General features: G+C 55.2%; 2 protein-coding genes across 2 annotated transcripts in view; one reads left to right on the top strand and one right to left on the bottom strand.

Annotated features, from left to right (window-relative positions):
- The first annotated feature begins 2,051 nt into the window (after nt 1-2,051).
- Nucleotides 2,052-7,955, top strand: mynn (myoneurin). Its single transcript, XM_068343934.1, has 9 exons — nt 2,052-2,200; nt 2,600-2,678; nt 4,709-4,990; nt 5,061-5,974; nt 6,188-6,347; nt 6,826-7,004; nt 7,071-7,163; nt 7,237-7,362; nt 7,435-7,955. The coding sequence occupies exons 3-9, from the start codon at nt 4,725-4,727 to the stop codon at nt 7,800-7,802; spliced, it is 2,106 nt and encodes a 701-aa protein (XP_068200035.1). The 5' UTR covers nt 2,052-2,200; nt 2,600-2,678; nt 4,709-4,724; the 3' UTR covers nt 7,803-7,955.
- An 8,026-nt stretch (nt 7,956-15,981) lies between these two features.
- The window catches only part of eif2s3 (eukaryotic translation initiation factor 2, subunit 3 gamma), a 6,163-nt gene continuing 616 nt past the window's right edge, over nt 15,982-21,528 (bottom strand). Inside the window, exons 2-12 of the mRNA XM_068304356.1 lie at nt 20,995-21,058; nt 20,792-20,919; nt 20,590-20,711; nt 18,852-18,946; nt 18,623-18,781; nt 18,414-18,548; nt 18,251-18,345; nt 18,032-18,176; nt 17,780-17,949; nt 16,371-16,543; nt 15,982-16,268 (exon numbers count right to left, since the gene is read on the bottom strand). Coding sequence (XP_068160457.1) covers nt 16,205-16,268; nt 16,371-16,543; nt 17,780-17,949; nt 18,032-18,176; nt 18,251-18,345; nt 18,414-18,548; nt 18,623-18,781; nt 18,852-18,946; nt 20,590-20,711; nt 20,792-20,919; nt 20,995-21,058 — 1,350 coding nt within the window. The 3' untranslated portion in view covers nt 15,982-16,204. The remainder of the gene's footprint in view (nt 16,269-16,370; nt 16,544-17,779; nt 17,950-18,031; nt 18,177-18,250; nt 18,346-18,413; nt 18,549-18,622; nt 18,782-18,851; nt 18,947-20,589; nt 20,712-20,791; nt 20,920-20,994; nt 21,059-21,528) is intronic.

The raw sequence follows: 21,528 nt of genomic DNA, 5'->3' as shown, positions 1-21,528 counted from the left end.
CCCAACACCCCCCGACTGACTCAACACCTACTGACCCAACATCCCCCGACTGACTCAACACCTACTGACCCAGCACCTACTGACCCAACAGCCCCCTACTGACTCATCACCTACTGACCCAACACCTACTGACCCAACAGCCCCCTACTGACCCAACACCCCCCGATTGACTCAACACCTACTGACCCAACAGCCCCCTACTGACCCAACACCTACTGACCCAACACCTACTGACCCAACAGCCCCCTACTGACCCAACAGCCCCCTACTGACCCAACACCTACTGACCCAGCACCTACTGACCCAACACCTACTAACCCAACAACCCTCCTCATCCTCATTTTCATGTTGATATCTGACAACGTGAAGAGATGCAAACTCCTCCAACGGCTCCTACTAACTCCTACTAACTCTTGCTAACTCTTACTAACTGTTGCTTACTCCGAGTAACTCCTAATAAGAAAAATGTTAAAAGCTACATTAGCGATTTTAGCTGCCCACTATCACAAGACACTACTAGCCTGTTTCGTGTCAGTAACCATGGAAACGACATCAGTGCCTGTTTGATATACCTGGTGAAATACAGTTCAGCTGGACTAGAACCACCAACGGTCAGCTGGCTCATGTTAGCATCAGTGGCTTTCAGCTGGCTATCATGTTAGCAGTAGCAGCGTTTAGTAGGTTATCATGTTAGCATTATTTGCTTACAGGGGCCCCACCCGTTGACCTCCTGACGGATGGTGAGTTTTAGCGTACTCTGTACTCTAAGTACTCTGAGTGCAGTAATTTTGGTACAGTAATGGAATACTTTCTCGGGGTACGTTACTCTGGTGGTTCTGGTAGCGTAGTAAAGGAACCAGCACAGCCCTTTGCTTCAGACACGATAGCTCTTTTGCTATTGGTCCATTAATTATTGATAAGGTCAATCTATGTTGTTTGTGACAGACCCATCAGCGTGGAAACGCCCACACCGATCAATAACGGTATCGATTAGGCTGCCGTCTTCACTCTGCCCTGGAGCTAACGTGTTCTCCACTGCTCCCAGCCCACAAACAAGAGTCCTGCCTCAGACCTGACATCCAACCGACACCAGCATGGGAGAGGGCTCCAGGGGCCCCACAGGGACCCGAATGATGCCCCAGAACCCAGAAGGACCCGAATGATCGTACATCATGTAATATGGAAAAACCCTCAATAAATAAATGAAAGCAAACTGAATCTATTATCAGTTATTCATTCAGGTGTTGTTGTGAATGTTTATTCTTCTTCTCCTTTTGGCTTTTCTCTTCAGGGGTCTCCACAGCCAGTCAGTGTCCTCCATCTAACCCTGTCTTCTCATCCTCTTCTCTCACACCAACTACCTTCATGTCCTTTCACTACATCCATAAACCTCCTCTTTGGTCTTCCTCTAGGCCTCCTGCCTGGCAGTTCAGAACTCAGCATCCTTCTACCAATATATTCACTATCTCTCCTCTGGACATGTCCAAACCATCTCAGTCTGGCCTCTCTGACTTTATCTCCAGAACCTCTAACATGTGCTGTCCCTCTGATGTACTCATTCCTGATCCTATCCATCCTGGTCACTCCCAGAGAGAACCTCAGCATCTTCATCTCTGCTACCTCCAGCTCTGTCTCCTGTCTTTTCCTCAGTGACACTGTCTCTAGACCAAACATCGCTGGTCTCACCACAGTTTTGTACACCGAAACTGTGAATGTTTGTTGTGAATGTTTATTACAATTACTAATGTTTATTACATGTTTATAGTAATAAACATGTTCATTACTGTAAACATGTTTATTCATGTGTTTATTTGATAGTTTTACTCTGCTGTAATTTCTCACTCTTATGTTTAATTCATTTTATTTTGGCTCCATTTTAAACTCACATTGTTTCAGTTCTTTTTCATCTATTTCTATTTTCTTTCTTTCTTTTAAGTTAGATTAACAATCAATATGCAAGCAGGACGAAATGTCGATAATCAATAATCGAACAAGTCAAGTCGGCCGTCCGGAAGGGGCGTGTCCATCCTGACAAAACAAAGTGTCTCTGGTCGAGACATCTCGCGAGATCTGGTGACGTCACGCCCAGTGTCCTGAGATCTCGGATTTCGGAGCTACTTTTCTCTTTTATTTATCTTGTCTCGACTTTCCGGTCCAACCAGCGCCCGGTCCCGGTCCCGGTCCACGGCTCAAGCTCCCGGTGAGTCTTCGAAGCGCGGGACTCGAACTTACCGCCGCCCGCCGGGACGAACCGTCGAACCTTCGAAATAAAAGCACAACGTTTTTAGGCGCGTTCCCCCGCAGCAGCGCGGCTAGCTTCAGCGGCCCGGTCCGGCGCTCCGGTCCGGCTCCGGGGAACCGGACTCTGTCCCGGCGGGCTGGAACCCAACACCGCGTGTTCTCCGGTCGGTACGAACCGACACCGACCCGCCGGGAGCCGTCCGGCCGCGCTGCGACACCGCCGTTAGCATTAGCTCATGCTAACGGCGGTGTCGCGGCCCGCTCAGGAAGCGGGCGCGAGCTTTTATTTTCCAAAACCGGTCCGATCCCACCTGAAGGAGAGGTGTGATTGGTTCTGACGCGCTGCCTGTCCCCCCAGCCGGAACCGCTGCGGAGCCCCCCAGCAGGACGACCGAACCGAACCGGAGGGAAGAGAACCGGCGGAGAGAGGCTGCACGGTAAGGAACCGACCGTCACCGGGAGGGGTCACGGAGGGGGCGGGGGGGTCACACCGGGACGGGTCACACAGGGGGGGGGTCACACCGGGGGGGGGGGGGGTCACACCGGGACGGGGGGGGGTCACACCGGGACGAGTCACGGGGGGGGGGGTCACACATTACACCGGGACGGGTCACAACGGGGGGGTGGGGGCGTCACACTGGGACGGGTCACACAGGGGGGGGGGGTCACACCGGGACGGGGGGGGGTCACACCGGGACGGTGGGGGGGTCACACCGGGACGGGTCACACAGGGGGGGGGGTCACACCGGGACGGGGGGGGGGGTCACACCGGGACGGGTCACACAGGGGGGGGGGTCACACCGGGACGGGTCACACCGGCGGGGGGGTCACACCGGGACGGGTCACACAGGGGGGGGGGTCACACCGGGACGGGGGGGGGGTCACATCGGGACGGGGGGGGGGGGGTCACACCGGGACGGGGGGGGGGTCACATCGGGACGGGGGACGGGGGTCACACCGGGACGGGTCACGGGGGGGGGGGTCACACCGGGACGAGTCACGGGGGGGGGGTCACACATTACACCGGGACGGGTCACAACGGGGGGGGGCGTCACACTGGGATGGTCACGGTCAGGGCAGAACCTGTAGGGAGTCCAGGTCCACAACCTGAAGGGGGTCCTGGTCTAGAACCTGTAGGGGGTCCTGGTCCAGATCCTGTAGGGGGTCTACATAAAGAACCTGTATGGAGTCCTGATCCAGAACCCGGAGGGGGTCCTGATCCAGAACCCGGAGGGGGTCCTGGTCCAGCATCCTTAGACTGCTGGTGGAGATCTAGAACCTGATTGGATGACATTAACCATGTGACCATTCCAGCTGGTGTTTGCTTCCCTCCATCAGCTCCACCTTTAAAGGGAGCTGATTGGCTGGAGGTCCTGTTGCTCCGCCCTAAACAGGAAGTGTCCGTCTGTTAGCTTCTAGATTAGCATGTTAACATCAGCATGATGGACGCTGAGTCATGACAGCATGATGTCATCACTGCCATATGATGATGTCATCACCACCATATGATGATGTCATCACCACCATATGATGATGTCACGTCATTACTGTGATTATTTCTCTGGGGGGGATTGTGAACTCCTAGCAGGAGGCGGGGCTGACCTGTGTCTTACATAGGGCGGGGCTGACCTGTGTCTAATGGGGGCGGGGCTGACCTGTGTCTAATGGGGGGCGGGGCTGACCTGTGTCTTACGTAGGGCGGGGCTGACCTGTGTCTTACGTAGGGCGGGGCTGACCTGTGTCTAATGGGGGGCGGGGCTGACCTGTGTCTTACGTAGGGCGGGGCTGACCTGTGTCTTACGTAGGGCGGGGCTGACCTGTGTCTTACATAGGGCGGGGCTGACCTGTGTCTAATGGGGGCGGGGCTGACCTGTGTCTAATGGGGGGCGGGGCTGACCTGTGTCTAATGGGGGCGGGGCTGACCTGTGTCTTACGGGGGCGGGGCTGACCTGTGTTTTACGGGGGCGGGGCTGACCTGTGTCTTACGGGGGCGGGGCTGACCTGTGTCTAATGGGGGCGGGGCTGACCTGTGTCTAATGGGGGCGGGGCTGACCTGTGTCTTGCGGGGGTGACCTGTGTCTTGCCGGGGGCGGGGCTGACCTGTGTGTTGTGGGGGCGGGGCTGACCTGTGTCTAATGGGGGCGGGGCTGACCTGTGTTTTACGGGGGGCGGGGCTGACCTGTGTCTTACGTAGGGCGGGGCTGACCTGTGTCTTATGGGGGCGGGGCTGACCTGTGTCTTACGGGGGCGGGGCTGACCTGTGTCTAATGGGGGCGGGGCTGACCTGTGTCTTACGGGGGCGGGGGTGACCTGTGTCTTGCCGGGGGCGGGGCTGACCTGTGTCTAATGGGGGCGGGGCTGACCTGTGTCTTACGGGGGCGGGGCTGACCTGTGTCTTGCCGGGGGCAGGGCTGACCTGTGTCTAATGGGGGCGGGGCTGACCTGTGTGTTGTGGGGGCCGTTCCAGACCGTGTCCAGCGGCGATGGCTCACGTCGGCGGCCACGGGAAGCTGCTGCTGCAGCGCCTCCACCAGCAGCGCGAGATGGACTTCCTGTGTGACGTCACCATCATGGTGCGGGACGTGGAGTTCCGCGCTCACCGCAACATCCTGGCGGCGTTCAGCCGCTACTTCTCCTCGCAGGCGGAGCGGGGTCAAGAGGTCACCACGCTGGACCCCGACAAGGTCAGCCGCTACGCCCTGGAAAAGCTGCTGGAGTTCGTCTACACCGGCCAGATGAACCTGAGCAGGTGAGGCTGCCGTCTGGCCCCGCCCCTGGAGGCGTGGCCCCACCCTAAGCACCCTGTCCTTGTCGTCCAGCACCAGGCAGGCGGCCGTGCGGCGAGCGGCCGTCTTCCTGGGGATGTCGGAGGCCATCCGGTACATGGAGGAGATCCCCCATTGGTCGGAGCCGAGCGACGTCACCCAATCAGAGGCCGACAGAGAGCCTGGGCTGACCCCACCCAGCCCCGCCTCCCCAGGCAGCCCCGCCTCCCCAGCCCCCCTGTCCATCGCCTCCAACGCCGGAGACTGGCTGGATGAGGGCAAGGTGGGCGGAGCCAAGGAGGAGGAGGTGAAGGACCTCCCGATGGAGGGGGGGGCCCGGAGTGATGAGGAGTACTCCCCCACCACGCCCGGGGGCCTCGGGCGGGGCCCGGTCAGGAGGAGGGGGAGGAGGCCCAAGAGCCTGGCCCAGCAGGCCCCGCCCAGCGGCGCCAGGCCCCGGGGAAGGGGGAGGGGCCGCGGTAGAGGGCGGGGGCGGGGCCGAGGCAGGGGCGGGCCGAAGAGCGAGGACCCGTCTCTGGAGGACTCGGACGCCAGCGTGAAGGACTTCGGGGACATGTCTGCGGACTGGAGCCCCTCCCAGGAGGACGAGGGGCCCGCCAAGAGGCCCCGCCTCAGCGGCGCCGAGGGCCGCAGGGGGCGGGGCCGGCCCCGGGGGAGGGGCAGGCCCCGGACCGAGTGGAAGGGGGAGGAGAGCGACGGGGCAGCGGACGACCAGGAGGACGAGGCGGAGCTGGGGGAGCGTCTGTCGGAGGGCGCGGAGCTGGGGGAGGAGCTGGGGGCGGAGCTGGCGCTGTCCTGCACCGAGTGCAACAAGGAGTTCAAGGACGTGAGCAGCCTGCACCGACACGAGAAGATCCACAACGGCCTCAAGCCCTTCGTCTGCATCTTCTGCTCCAAGAGCTTCAGGCAGGCCACGCAGCTCAAGACGCACCTGCGCATACACACAGGTGAGCCCCGCCCACACACACACACACAGGTGAGCCCCGCCCACACACACACACACAGGTGAGCCCCGCCCACACACACAGGTGAGCCCCGCCCACACACACACACACAGGTGAGCCCCGCCCACACACACACACACAGGTGAGCCCCGCCCACACACGGAGGTGAGCCCCGCCCACGCACGCGGACACACCTCACCTGTCCTGTGCCCCCAGGTGAGAAGCCCTTCTCCTGTCCTGACTGTGACAAGTGTTTTGCCCAGAAGTGCCAGCTGGTGGCGCACCGCCGCATGCACCACGGCGAGGAGAAGCCCTACACCTGTGAGCGCTGCGGCTTCAAGTTCGCCACATCCTCCAACTACAAGATCCACATCAGGTACGCTCAGGCCCCGCCCACAGGAGACACAGCAACATCAGCTGTTAACTGTGTGTGTGTGTGTGTCTGTGTGTGTGTGTGTGTCTCTGTGTGTGTGTGTGTGTGTGTGTGTCTCTGTGTGTATGTGTGTGTGTGTGTGTGTGTCTCTGTGTGTGTGTGTGTGTGTGTGTGTCTCTGTGTGTATGTGTGTGTGTGTGTCTCTGTGTGTGTGTGTGTGTGTGTGTATGTGTGTGTGTGTGTGTGTCTCTGTGTGTGTGTGTGTGTGTGTGTGTATGTGTGTGTGTGTCTGTGTGTATCTGTGTATGTGTCTGTGTGTGTGTGTGTGTGTGTGTGTGTGTGTATGTGTGTGTGTGTGTGTCTGTGTGTATGTGTGTGTGTGTCTCTGTGTGTGTGTCTCTGTGTGTGTGTGTGTGTGTCTCTGTGTGTGTGTGTGTGTGTGTGTGTGTGTGTGTCTCTGTGTGTGTGTGTGTGTGTGTAGGCTCCACAGTGGGGAGAAGCCATACGTGTGTGACGTGTGCGGTCAGGCGTTCGCCCAGTCGTCCACGCTGACGTATCACAAGCGGCGCCACACGGGGGAGAAGCCCTACCAGTGCGACCTGTGTGGGATGTCCTTCTCCGTGTCGTCGTCGCTCATCGCTCACGCCCGCAAGCACACAGGTGAGGGGGCGTGGCCCTGACACTCCGGTGGGCGTGGCCGGCCCCTCATTGGTCCCTGTCTTCCAGGGGAGACGCCCTACAGGTGCTCCCAGCCGCTGTGCAGCTCCAGCTTCGTCACGTCCTCCGAACTCAAGAAGCACATGAGACGCCTGCACCCAGGTGAGTTCCCGCCCCCGGCGCCTGCCCGCCCATCAGAGGGGCGTGGCGACGTCAGCTTCTGTTTCCTGTGCAGACGGGAACACGGGCGTGCAGTGCCTGCTGTGTGGGAACCGCTTCGCCAGCGTGAAGAACATGATCAAGCACCAGGAGAAGGCGCACGCCGACGAGGTGCGGCAGCACAAGGAGAGGGCGCGGGCAGGTGAGTGGCTCGGCCCCGCCCCAGGCCCCGCCTCTGGCCGGGCATGTGCTCACCCTGCTGTGTGTGTTTCAGTGGTGCTGCTGGCGTCCAGTCACCCGGTGGCGTTCGTCCAGAGCAAGCTGTCTCAGGACACCAAGGGGGCGTCGCCCACCGCCGAGGGCGGGCCCGCCAACCCGGAGCCCGCCACGCCGGCCCCCAAGGACCCGGCAGGCGCCGCACCGCCTGTTGTGCAAGGCTTCAAAGTGGAGCCTTCCCACCCGCCGGTGGACACCGGCCCACCGGTGACCTTTGAACCCGAGCAGGAGTCCACCATCAACTCAGACACCCTCCACGCCCTGGTGGAGCAGCTACGACCCGCCCCCAGCCCCGCCCCCAGCCTGGAGCAGATCGTCATCATCAGGACGGTGGACAACGCCGAGCACAGCGCGCCGCCGGAGTGAGGAGGCCATGCCCACATCCACCCAGGCTCCTCCCCCTGAGGGAGGGGCTGTCATGTGCAGATAGACAGCAGCTAGTAGCAGTTAGCCTTTGGCGTGTGGGCGGGGCTGCTGGTGGGGGTGGGGCTAGAGCTGATAAATTTACAAAAATAAAATCATTTTACAGAAAAAGTGAAACATGTGTGAAGCTTTGGCTCCTCCTACCAGGCGGAGCCACACATCAGCTCTGTGACGTCATCACGCCTCAGGTCCACTTGAACCCACAACCACCTGGTAGAGGGGACACAGGTGGACAACATGCAGCCAATCAGCACCACCGATGGCAGGAAAGGGAAGTAGCCTTTCAAAATAAAGCAAGAACTGGACCAAACCCAGACAGATGAGGCGTCTCCACGTTCACTTCCTGTTCTCATGGAACCACAGCGCCCCCTGCTGCTGGCTCCGCGCACCTCTGGCCCCTACTGACCACACCCACTGACCTGCAGCAACTAGACCCCACACACCTGGTTTAGCTCACCTGCAGTTGGGACTCCACCACACACACACACACACACCTGGTTTAGCTCACCTGTAATAATTCCATCTTATTTACTCAGTTTTAACATGAGGTCAAAGGTTCTGCACCCAGCCGTCTCCGCCCTGATGACATCATCACAGGTCGACTGTTGCTATGACAACATGAGTCCAGTCCTCCGTCCTCGGTGGCCGCCGCCTCCTCAGACGTCCAGGACAGGACGTGACCTGGTGACTTCCTGTCTGAGGCAGCTGAGCGTGTCCTCTGACTCCAGATACCGTCACGAGGGCTCTGCCTCTAACTGCTGTTGTCCCGCCCCTGGGGACCGTCTGACCAATGAGAAGGCAGGTTGCCCTTCTGAATGAACACATGATGATCAACTCGTTTTCACTGAGGGCCTCAACAAAACAATGGTGGCCCTCAGGGGCCCGATATAACAGTCAGTCAGGATCAATGGAACTGATGCACAATCAAATCAACCACTAACCAATCAACCACTAACCAATCAACCACTAACCAATCACCTCCTCCAAGTGAAACAACTTTTCCTCTCAGGGCCATGTTAGCATACTTAGCTCCGTGGTGGCGTCAGAATGCTGACAGTGAAATGCTGCCATCTGGTGGCGGAGAGCCGTCAGGCAACAGGATTGATATGCATTATGGGAAATGCAGTTTATGGTCAAAGCTCTGACTGACAGTAGGCGGAGTTTAACATGACCCCCTCAAACGAGGTGCAGGGGTGGGGGTGGGGGGGCAGGATTCATTTATATTAAAAGTCACATGAAAACATGAATCCTGTGAGACGAGCAGCTGATTGATGTTCAATCACTGGTGTACCCTGTACTCCCTGTACTGTGTACTCCCTGTACCCTGTACTCCCTGTACCGTGTACTCCCTGTACCATATGCTCCCTGTACCCTGTACTCCCTGTACTGTGTACTCCCTGTACCCTGTACTCCCTGTACTGTGTACTCCCTATACCGTGTACTACCTGTACCGTGTACTACGTGTACGTGTACTACCTCTACCGTGTACTACGTGTACTACCTGTACGTGTACTACCTGTACCGTGTACTACATGTACGTGTACTACCTGCACCCTGTACTACCTGTGCCATGTACTACCTGTACGTGTACTACCTGTACCATGTACTACCTGTACTACCTGTACCTGTACTACCTGTACGTGTACTACATGTATGTGTACTACCTGCACCGTGTACTACCTGTACGTGTACTACCTGTACCGTGTACTACCTGTACCGTGTACTACCTGTACGTGTAGTACTTGTACGTGTACTACCTGTACCATGTACTACGTGTACTACCTGCACCGTGTACTACCTGTACGTGTACTACTTGTACGTGTACTACCTGTACCATGTACTACGTGTACTACCTGTACGTGTACTACCTGTACGTGTACTACCTGTACGTGTACTACCTGTACCGTGTACTACCTGTACGTGTACGACCTGTACGTGTACTACCTGTACCGTGTACTACCTGTACGTGTACTACTTGTACGTGTACTACCTGCACCATGTACTACCTGCACCGTGTACTACTTGTACGTGTACTACCTGTACGTGTACTACCTGTACCGTGTACTACGTGTACGTGTACTACCTGTACCATGTACTACGTGTACTACCTGTACGTGTAATACCTGTACCGTGTACTACGTGTACGTGTACTACCTGTACCGTGTACTATGTGTACTACCTGTATGTGTACTACCTGCACCGTGTACTACTTGTGCCGTGTACTACCTGTGCCGTGTACTACCTGTGCCATGTACTACCTGTACCGTGTACTACCCGTACGTGTACTAGCTGTACCGTGTACTACCTGTACCTGTACTACCTGTACGTGTACTACCTGTACGTGTACTAGCTGTACTGTGTACTACCTGTACCGTGTACTACCTGTACGTGTACTAGCTGTACTGTGTACTAGCTGTACCGTGTACTACCTGTACGTGTACTAGCTGTACCGTGTACTACCTGTACCGTGTACTACCTGTACGTGTACTACCTGTACGTGTACTAGCTGTACCGTGTACTAGCTGTACCGTGTACTACCTGTACATGTACTACCTGTACCATGTACTAGCTGTACCGTGTACTACCTGTACGTGTACTACCTTTACGTGTACTACCTGTACGTGTACTACCTGTACGTGTACTACCTGCACCGTGTACTACCTGCACCGTGTACCACCTGTACCGTGTACTACCTGTACCGTGTACTACCTGTACGTGTACTACTTGTACGTGTACTACCTGCACCGTGTACTACCTGTACCGTGTACTACCTGTACGTGTACTACTTGTACGTGTACTACCTGTACGTGTACTACCTGTACCGTGTACTACCTGTACGTGTACGACCTGTACGTGTACTACCTGTACGTGTACGACCTGTACGTGTACTACCTGTACCATGTACTACGTGTACTACCTGTACGTGTACTACCTGTACGTGTACTACCTGTACCGTGTACTACCTGTACGTGTACGACCTGTACGTGTACTACCTGTACGTGTACGACCTGTACGTGTACTACCTGCACCGTGTACTACCTGTACGTGTACTACTTGTACGTGTACTACCTGCACCATGTACTACCTGCACCGTGTACTACCTGTACCGTGTACTACGTGTACGTGTACTACCTGTACGTGTACTACCTGTACGTGTACTACCTGTACGTGTACGACCTGTACGTGTACTACCTGTACGTGTACGACCTGTACGTGTACTACCTGCACCGTGTACTACCTGTACCGTGTACTACCTGTACGTGTACTACTTGTACGTGTACTACCTGCACCATGTACTACCTGCACCGTGTACTACCTGTACCGTGTACTACGTGTACGTGTACTACCTGTACCGTGTACTACGTGTACTACCTGTACGTGTACTACCTGTACGTGTACTACCTGTACCGTGTACTACCTGTACGTGTACGACCTGTACGTGTACTACCTGTACCGTGTACTACCTGTACGTGTACTACTTGTACGTGTACTACCTGCACCATGTACTACCTGCACCGTGTACTACTTGTACGTGTACTACCTGTACGTGTACTACCTGTACCGTGTACTACGTGTACGTGTACTACCTGTACCATGTACTACGTGTACTACCTGTACGTGTAATACCTGTACCGTGTACTACGTGTACGTGTACTACCTGTACCGTGTACTATGTGTACTACCTGTACGTGTACTACCTGCACCGTGTACTACTTGTGCCGTGTACTACCTGTGCCGTGTACTACCTGTGCCATGTACTACCTGTACCGTGTACTACCCGTACGTGTACTAGCTGTACCGTGTACTACCTGTACCGTGTACTACCTGTACGTGTACTACCTGTACGTGTACTAGCTGTACCGTGTACTAGCTGTACCGTGTACTACCTGTACATGTACTACCTGTACCATGTACTAGCTGTACCGTGTACTACCTGTACGTGTACTACCTTTACGTGTACTACCTGTACGTGTACTACCTGTACGTGTACTACCTGCACCGTGTACTACCTGCACCGTGTACCACCTGTACCGTGTACTACCTGTACCGTGTACTACCTGTACGTGTACTACTTGTACGTGTACTACCTGCACCGTGTACTACCTGTACCGTGTACTACCTGTACGTGTACTACCTGTACGTGTACTACCTGTACCGTGTACTACCTGTACGTGTACGACCTGTACGTGTACTACCTGTACGTGTACGACCTGTACGTGTACTACCTGCACCGTGTACTACCTGCACCGTGTACTACCTGTACCGTGTACTACCTGTACCGTGTACTACCTGTACGTTTACTACTTGTACGTGTACTACCTGTACCATGTACTACGTGTACTACCTGTACGTGTACTACCTGTACGTGTACTACCTGTACCGTGTACTACCTGTACGTGTACGACCTGTACGTGTACTACCTGTACGTGTACGACCTGTACGTGTACTACCTGCACCGTGTACTACCTGTACCGTGTACTACCTGTACGTGTACTACTTGTACGTGTACTACCTGCACCATGTACTACCTGCACCGTGTACTACCTGTACCGTGTACTACGTGTACGTGTACTACCTGTACCGTGTACTACGTGTACTACCTGTACGTGTACTACCTGTACGTGTACTACCTGTACCGTGTACTACCTGTACGTGTACGACCTGTACGTGTACTACCTGTACCGTGTACTACCTGTACGTGTATTACTTGTACGTGTACTACCTGCACCATGTACTACCTGCACCGTGTACTACTTGTACGTGTACTACCTGTACGTGTACTACCTGTACCGTGTACTACGTGTACGTGTACTACCTGTACCATGTACTACGTGTACTACCTGTACGTGTAATACCTGTACCGTGTACTACGTGTACGTGTACTACCTGTACCGTGTACTATGTGTACTACCTGTACGTGTACTACCTGCACCGTGTACTACTTGTGCCGTGTACTACCTGTGCCGTGTACTACCTGTGCCATGTACTACCTGTACCGTGTACTACCCGTACGTGTACTAGCTGTACCGTGTACTACCTGTACCGTGTACTACCTGTACGTGTACTACCTGTACGTGTACTAGCTGTACCGTGTACTAGCTGTACCGTGTACTACCTGTACATGTACTACCTGTACCATGTACTAGCTGTACCGTGTACTACCTGTACGTGTACTACCTGTACGTGTACTACCTTTACGTGTACTACCTGTACGTGTACTACCTGTACGTGTACTACCTGCACCGTGTACTACCTGCACCGTGTACCACCTGTACCGTGTACTACCTGTACCGTGTGCTACCTGTACGTGTACTACTTGTACGTGTACTACCTGCACCGTGTACTACCTGTACCGTGTACTACCTGTACGTGTACTACCTGTACGTGTACTACCTGTACCGTGTACTACCTGTACGTGTACGACCTGTACGTGTACTACCTGTACGTGTACGACCTGTACGTGTACTACCTGCACCGTGTACTACCTGCACCGTGTACTACCTGTACCGTGTACTACATGTACCGTGTACTACCTGTACGTGTACTACTTGTACGTGTACTACCTGCACCATGTACTACCTGCACCGTGTACTACCTGTACCGTGTACTACGTGTACGTGTACTACCTGTACCATGTACTACGTGTACTACCTGTACGTGTAATACCTGTACCGTGTAGTACGTGTACTACCTGCACCGTGTACTATGTGTACTACCTGTACGTGTACTACCTGCACCGTGTACTACCTGCGCCGTGTACTACCTCTGCCGTGTACTACCTGTGCTATGTACTACCTCTACGTGTACTAGGTGTACTACCTGTACGTGTACTACCTGCACCGTGTACTACCTGTACGTGTACTACCTGTACGTGTACTACCTGTACGTGTACTAGCTGTACTGTGTACTACCTGTACCGTGTACTACCTGTACGTGTACTAGCTGTACCGTGTACTAGCTGTACCGTGTACTACCTGTACGTGTACTAGCTGTACCGTGTACTACCTGCACCGTGTACTACCTGCACCGTGTACTACCTGTACCGTGTACTACATGTACCGTGTACTACCTGTACGTGTACTACTTGTACGTGTACTACCTGCACCATGTACTACCTGCACCGTGTACTACCTGTACCGTGTACTACGTGTACGTGTACTACCTGTACCATGTACTACGTGTACTACCTGTACGTGTACTACCTGCACCGTGTACTACCTGCGCCGTGTACTACCTGTGCCGTGTACTACCTGTGCTATGTACTACCTCTACGTGTACTAGGTGTACTACCTGTACGTGTACTACCTGCACCGTGTACTACCTGTACGTGTACTACCTGTACGTGTACTACCTGTACGTGTACTAGCTGTACTGTGTACTACCTGTACCGTGTACTACCTGTACGTGTACTAGCTGTACCGTGTACTAGCTGTACCGTGTACTACCTGTACGTGTACTAGCTGTACCGTGTACTACCTGTACCGTGTACTACCTGTACGTGTACTACCTGTACGTGTACTAGCTGTACCGTGTACTACCTGTACTTGTGTATTACCTGTACATGTACTACCTGTACCATGTACTAGCTGTACCGTGTACTACCTGTACGTGTACTACCTGTACGTGTACTACCTGTACGTGTACTAGCTGTACTGTGTACTACCTGTACGTGTACTACCTGTACCGTGTACTACTTGTACGTGTACTACCTGCACCGTGTACTACCTGTACCGTGTACTACCTGTACGTGTACTACCTGTACCGTGTACTACCTGTACGTGTACGACCTGTACGTGTACTACCTGTACGTGTACGACCTGTACGTGTACTACCTGCACCGTGTACTACCTGTACCGTGTACTACATGTACCGTGTACTACCTGTACGTGTACTACTTGTACGTGTACTACCTGCACCATGTACTACCTGCAACGTGTACTACCTGTACCGTGTACTACGTGTACGTGTACTACCTGTACCATGTACTACGTGTACTACCTGTACGTGTAATACCTGTACCGTGTAGTACGTGTACTACCTGCACCGTGTACTATGTGTACTACCTGTACGTGTACTACCTGCACCGTGTACTACCTGCGCCGTGTACTACCTGTGCCGTGTACTACCTCTACGTGTACTAGGTGTACTACCTGTATGTGTACTACCTGTACCGTGTACTACGTGTATGTGTACTACCTGCACCGTGTACTACCTGTATGTGTACTACCTGTGCGTGTACTACCTTTACCGTGTACTACCTGTGCCATGTACTACCTGTACGTGTACTAGGTGTACTACCTGTACGTGTACTACCTGTACGTGTACTACCTGTGCGTGTACTAGCTGTACCGTGTACTACCTGTACCGTGTACTACCTGTACATGTACTACCTGTACCATGTACTAGCTGTACCGTGTACTACCTGTACGTGTACTACCTGTACGTGTACTACCTGTACGTGTACTACGTGTACTACCTACCCGTATCACCTGTAAACAGACCTCACCTGCTCGTCCTCGAGGCGGATCCGACCCGGTGATGCGTTCAGGGTCCCTTCAGCGACTCAAACATATCTGCGTCACCGACACCTGAGTGACGTCACGACTCACGCCGCTCAGGTGAGTCTTCAGGAAGTAGTTGCTGGGGGTCACTCTCCTGATCCCGCCTACCAGCTTCTGATTGGATGTAAAGTTGGGGGGGGTTAGGGTTAGACCCACACCTGCGCTCCACCTGAGAGCCGCCTTACAACTGTTACATGAGGGGGCGGGGTCTGAACATTTCAACTTCACGTGATCATCAATCAGACCATAATATCACTGATCGGTAGATCAACAAAATGGTGTCATTGATCGTATTGGTTCGATCCTGCTCAGTGTTTGTGCCTGAAGCCCTCACGGATTATCTATTGATCAGGTGTAACATATTGACTCTTTATTGATCAGATGTAACGTATTGACTGGTTATTGATCAGATGTAACGTATTGACTGGTTATTGATCAGGTGTAATGTATTGACTGGTTATTGATCAGGTGTAACGTATTGACTGGTTATTGATCAGGTGTAACGTATTGACTGGTTATTGATCAGGTGTAACGTATTGACTGGTGATGTGTTCACAGACCCTGACTCCACATGTTTGATGAACGTGTTTATTGGGTGTGAATGAAGCCGGTTCTGGTCCAGGGACCCTCAGCCGATGGGACGCCCCCCCATCTCTGCTGAGGGACCAACAGGAACCTGAGGTCACATGACTGCACGTCACTTGACCCCACCCACTGCAGGAGACATCCTCTATGGCGTGTCCGTCTCCTCCTCCTGTGGAACATGACATGACGTCTTCGTCCTCAATCATCATCGACGGTAGGTGTGATGGTCACGCCCCTCCTGATCTGTCCCCAGCCAATCAGACTGCAGGAAGAAGAGATGACACCGTTAGGGAGGAGTCACCTCTGTCACCGTCGTCAGGTGAGGCGTCACCGTCGTCAGGTGAGGCGTCACGTGCGGCCTTACCGCCAGTGCTTCTCCACCCGCCGGCTCAGGGCGATCTTCTCTCCCACCTCGGTGCACACCGGATTGGTCAGCACGATCTTCGCCAGATCCGCCTTCACGGCGCTGACACGCCCACCCGTCGACAGCGAACCGATGTTCACCATCAGGACCTCAGTCTTAGACAGCTTCTGGACCTGAGACCCCCAGAGACAGACAGGTCACCATCAGACCCAGAGACAGACAGGTCACCATCAGACCCCAGAGGGACAGACGGGTCACTATCAGACCCCAGAGACAGACAGGTCACTATCAGACCCCCAGAGACAGACAGGTCACCATCAGACCCCCAGAGACAGACAGGTCACTATCAGACCCCAGAGACAGACAGGTCACCATCAGACCCCCAGAGACAGACAGGTCACCATCAGACCCAGAGACAGACAGGTCACCATCAGACCCCCAGAGACAGACAGGTCACTATCAGACCCCAGGGGGACAGACAGGTCACCATCAGACCCCAGAGACAGACAGGTCACCATCAGACCCCCAGAGACAGACAGGTCACCATCAGACCCAGAGACAGACAGGTCACCATCAGACCCCAGGGGGACAGACAGGTCACCATCAGACCCCAGGGGGACAGACAGGTCACCATCAGACCCCAGAGACAGACAGGTCACCATCAGACCCCAGAGACAGACGGGTCACCATCAGACCCCAGAGGGACAGACAGGTCACCATCAGACCCCAGAGGGACAGACAGGTCACCATCAGACCCCAGAGACAGACAGGTCACCATCAGACCCCAGAGACAGACAGGTCACCATCAGACCCCAGAGGGACAGACAGGTCACCATCAGACCCCAGAGGGACAGACAGGTCACCATCAGACCCCAGAGACAGACAGGTCACCATCAGACCCCAGAGACAGACAGGTCACCATCAGACCCCAGAGACAGACAGGTCACCATCAGACCCCAGAGACAGACGGGTCACCATCAGACCCCAGAGACAGACAGGTCACCATCAGACCCCCAGAGACAGACAGGTCACCATCAGACCCCAGGGGGACAGACAGGTCACCATCAGACCCCAGAGACAGACAGGTCACCATCAGACCCCAGAGACAGACAGGTCACCATCAGACCCCAGAGACAGACAGGTCACCATCAGACCCCAGAGGGACAGACAGGTCACCATCAGACCCCAGAGACAGACGGGTCACCATCAGACCCCAGAGACAGACAGGTCACCATCAGACCCCAGAGACAGACGGGTCACCATCAGACCCCAGAGACAGACAGGTCACCATCAGACCCCAGAGACAGACGGGTCACCATCAGACCCCAGAGACAGACGGGTCACCATCAGACCCCAGAGACAGACGGGTCACCATCAGACCCCAGAGGGACATCAGACGCCACCCCCACCTTGGCGGCCTTCTTGTCCCCCTCGGTGCGGACCCCCAGCAGCCTGCGGAGCAGGAAGTAGGAGATCTCCAGCTCGGTGAAGATCTCGGGCAGCGCCCCCACGGCCCCCAGCACCTGCCCCACCATCCGGTCCGCCCGGCACAGCGTGGGGTCGATCTTGGTGCCCACACCTGGACAGACAAACGTATGTTACTCCTGGTGTGAGGGGGCGTGTCCTCCTGGCGAGGGCGTGTCCTCCTGGCGGGGGCGTACCGATCAGGCCCCCGGGGGCGGCGTACTGCAGGTCGTTGTTCTCGGCGCACAGGGACACGATCTTGGAGAAGATGGGTTTACACATCAGCTTCCCGTCCTGGTCCTTGGACACGATGCCGGGTCGCACCTCGATCTCCTGCCCCACCTGAGCCCAGAGGGGGGGTTAGAACGGGAGGACCCACACATGGGGGGGGGCATTAATGGCAGCACAGCCCTGACCTTTAGAACGCCCTTCAGGATGCTTCCTCCGGCCACGCCTCCCTTCAGGTCGTCCACCTCGCAGCCGGGCTTGTTCACGTCGAAGGACCTGATGACTGACAGTCACAGCCGTCACTCACAGCGTCCGCCCTGGGGGGCCGCGGGGGGCTGGGGGGGGGCTTACCGATGAGCCGGGGCTCCGATGTGAAGTCCCTGACGGGGACGGGGATCTTCTTCACGATGTACTCACACACCACCTCGATGTTGTACTTCAGCTGAGCCGAGATGGGAATGATGGGGGCTCCCTCTGCCACCGTGCCTGTGGGGTGGGGGGGACAGAGGAGGTGAGGGGGGCAGCAGGGGGAGCAGGAGGAGAATTGGGGGGCCACCCACCCTGCACAAAGGCCAGGATCTGCTCGTGCTGCTCCTTGGCCTGGCTCTCCTTCACCAGGTCGATCTTGTTCTGGAGGATCAGGATGTGCTTCAGCTTCATGATCTCGATGGCGGCGAGGTGCTCCGAGGTCTGGGGCTGAGGACACGACTCGTTCCCCGCTGCAGGGACAGGACATGAGTGACACGCCCATGGCGCCACGCCCACGCAGGATCGGGTTCGGGGTCTTACCGATGAGCAGCAGGGCGGCGTCCATGACGGCGGCACCGTTCAGCATGGTGGCCATCAGGATGTCGTGACCCGGGCAGTCCACGAACGACACGTGTCTGAGGGACAGAGAGAGTCAGCCCAGCCCCTAACCCCGCCCCTAACCGCTACAGTAATCCCTCGCGCATCAACAGTCGCGCCTTCACCTCATCATGGATTTTTTGGTAGGCAGTCATGTGGTACCGTACACGCATTCTATTGGCTGACAACATCAGGAAGTGTGTTACGTTCTGTCAGCCTCTGACTTCCAGGAGACACAAAAGTATTTTGAACAGTCTGACTGTAGTACAGGTATCACTACAGGTATCACTACAGGTATCACTACAGGTATCACTACAGGTATCACTACAGGTATCACTACAGGTATCACTACAGGTATCACTACAGGTATTACTACAGGTATTACTACAGGTATTACTACAGGTATCACTACAGGTATTACTACAGGTATTACTACAGGTATTACTACAGGTCAGTGGCTCAGCGGTAGAGCAGATATCTTGAAGACAGATCGCCCAGCCATCGGTGGATCGATTCCCGCTCCCCCCAGAACATCTCTGGAGTGTGAGCTGACGGTGGGAGGCGTCAGCTCACCTCCCAGCCACTGCCGAGGCGCCCTTGAGCAAGGCGCACTCCCACCTACGAGCTGCTCTATTGGGGCTCCACTCCAGGAAGCTGCTGCCCGTCACTCTGCCTCCCAATGTACAGCTTGATGTTGTGTATTGCATGTACTAACTGCATGCTTACAGGCCCCCTTGTGTGCTGTGGTTGTTTCAGAGGCCTGTACACACATACTGTGTGAAACATAACACAAAAATGTAACAAATGTACACCTGAGTGACAAATGTAATTTCCCTGAGGGGATCAATAAAGTACATCTTCTTCTTCTATTACTACAGGTATTACTACAGATATTACTACAGGTAGTACTACAGATATTACTACGGATATTACTAAAGATATTACTACAGGTATTACTACAGATATTACTACATGTATTACTGTGGACAGTACAGATAAAGATGCAGAAGAAAAGAAAACCAGCAAAAATCCCGACATGTGTACCGTAAAGGATGCGAGTGTTTCCATGTGGGGGTCAGGGGGGACAGGACGGCTGAATGTCAGCACCAAGACTAAATAATGAGGAACAAAACTGTGTGACGGTTCTGTCAGCCTGGAGCAGCGTCCACAGGAGAGAATATGAATCAAAGCACCAAAAAAACAACAGTGGTTCTTTGCAGTTAATACGTTCCAGGAACCTCCCGCAAATAACAAAATTCTGTGATAGAGTGACAAACTATTTATCTTATTATTTACGGTAATTTCAACGTTTCTGACCCCCCCCATACTGATAATAAACCACCTTGTATCTACCTCACCTTTTAAACACTGACAGACTGTTTAAAGCACTTTTGTGTCTCATGGAAGTCAGACTCACAGAATGTAGCGCACGTCTGGATGCTGTCAGCCAATAGGATGTGTGTACGGTGTCACATGACTGCCTACCAACAACCCGTGATGATGTGAGGTCGAGAGCGTTGATGTGTTGATGTGTGAGGAAACACTGTATTGGCTAAACTCAGTCGTATATTCTGTAAAAACTTTTGGGATGCACTCATTCGATTGAAGCGCATCCCAGGATGCACTGCTTCCTGGAGAAAACATGAACACACGGCCCCACCCCTAACCCCCACCCTCTCACCGGACCAGCTTGAAGTTGCCCCGGGTGTCGGGCAGGTCAGAGGGGAACTCGTCGGGGGTGCTGCTCCCACAGGACCGGTAGCACTCAGGTCGGGGACAGCCGGGGTCGTCCAGCTTGTAGACCTGCAGGAAAAGACCACCTGAGCTAAGGGCGGGGCCTACTGGGGTCGGGGCCCCCGGTGTGGGCAGGGACAGGGGCTCACCTTAGCGTTAGCATATCCTAGCTTGATGGTGATGTTCCTCTCCAGCTCGTTCTTGAACCTGACGGTGTGGACGCCGGAGATGGCCTTCACCACCGTGGACTTCCCGTGGGCCACGTGTCCGATGGTGCCTGGGGGGGGTCAGGGGATGTGAGGAGGGCGGGGTCACGTCCAGCCTGCTAACAGACGGTCAGGGGTCCTCTTACCGATGTTGATGGTGGCCTGTCGGCTGATGATCTCTGGGGACAGCGGCGTCAGGGTGGACACGTCCTGTGGAGCAGAACCCACGTCAGACAGCTGACCCCTGACCCCCAACCCCCGGTGACACGTTCACCCCACGACGCAGTCATACGACGGGATGACGTCATGGCCACCGTCAGCCTGACGTCATTAACTCACGACTAACACCAACCCCCGGTCACGTGATCCTCACCAGCTCACAATTCGCAAAACCGAACCCCACCATTCCCAATCTGAGTGACGTCAACACGAGTCCCGAAGCTCCTGTTCCATCCTATAATAGTCCCGTGAGCGCGTGCCGTCCGGTGGAGAACCGGACCCCCAGCGCCAGCGGGACCGGACGGAGAAGCTCCGCCGCCTCCATCGCTGTTAGCATCCGATGCTAACGTGATGCTAACGTTCCGGTTCTTGTCGAACAAACATCGCGGCCGCCGCGCGCCCCGAACACGGGGTCTACGTTCAACCGACCCGCGAACGGACACCGGCGGGAGGAGCCGACC

The sequence above is a fragment of the Antennarius striatus genome, chromosome 20, assembly GCF_040054535.1.
Source record: "Antennarius striatus isolate MH-2024 chromosome 20, ASM4005453v1, whole genome shotgun sequence".
Lineage (NCBI taxonomy): Eukaryota > Metazoa > Chordata > Actinopteri > Lophiiformes > Antennariidae > Antennarius > Antennarius striatus.
The sequence above is the reverse complement of the archived record's forward strand: the minus strand, read 5'-3'. Positions and strand labels throughout refer to the sequence as shown.

Coding starts and splice junctions, on each gene's coding strand:
- mynn (XM_068343934.1), top strand. CDS start 4,725: ATGGCTCACGTCGGCGGCCACGGGAAGCTGCTGCTGCAGCGCCTCCAC. Junction 5,975..6,187: donor GCACCTGCGCATACACACAG/GTGAGCCCCGCC, acceptor CTGTGCCCCCAG/GTGAGAAGCCCTTCTCCTGT. Junction 7,164..7,236: donor CATGAGACGCCTGCACCCAG/GTGAGTTCCCGC, acceptor TTTCCTGTGCAG/ACGGGAACACGGGCGTGCAG.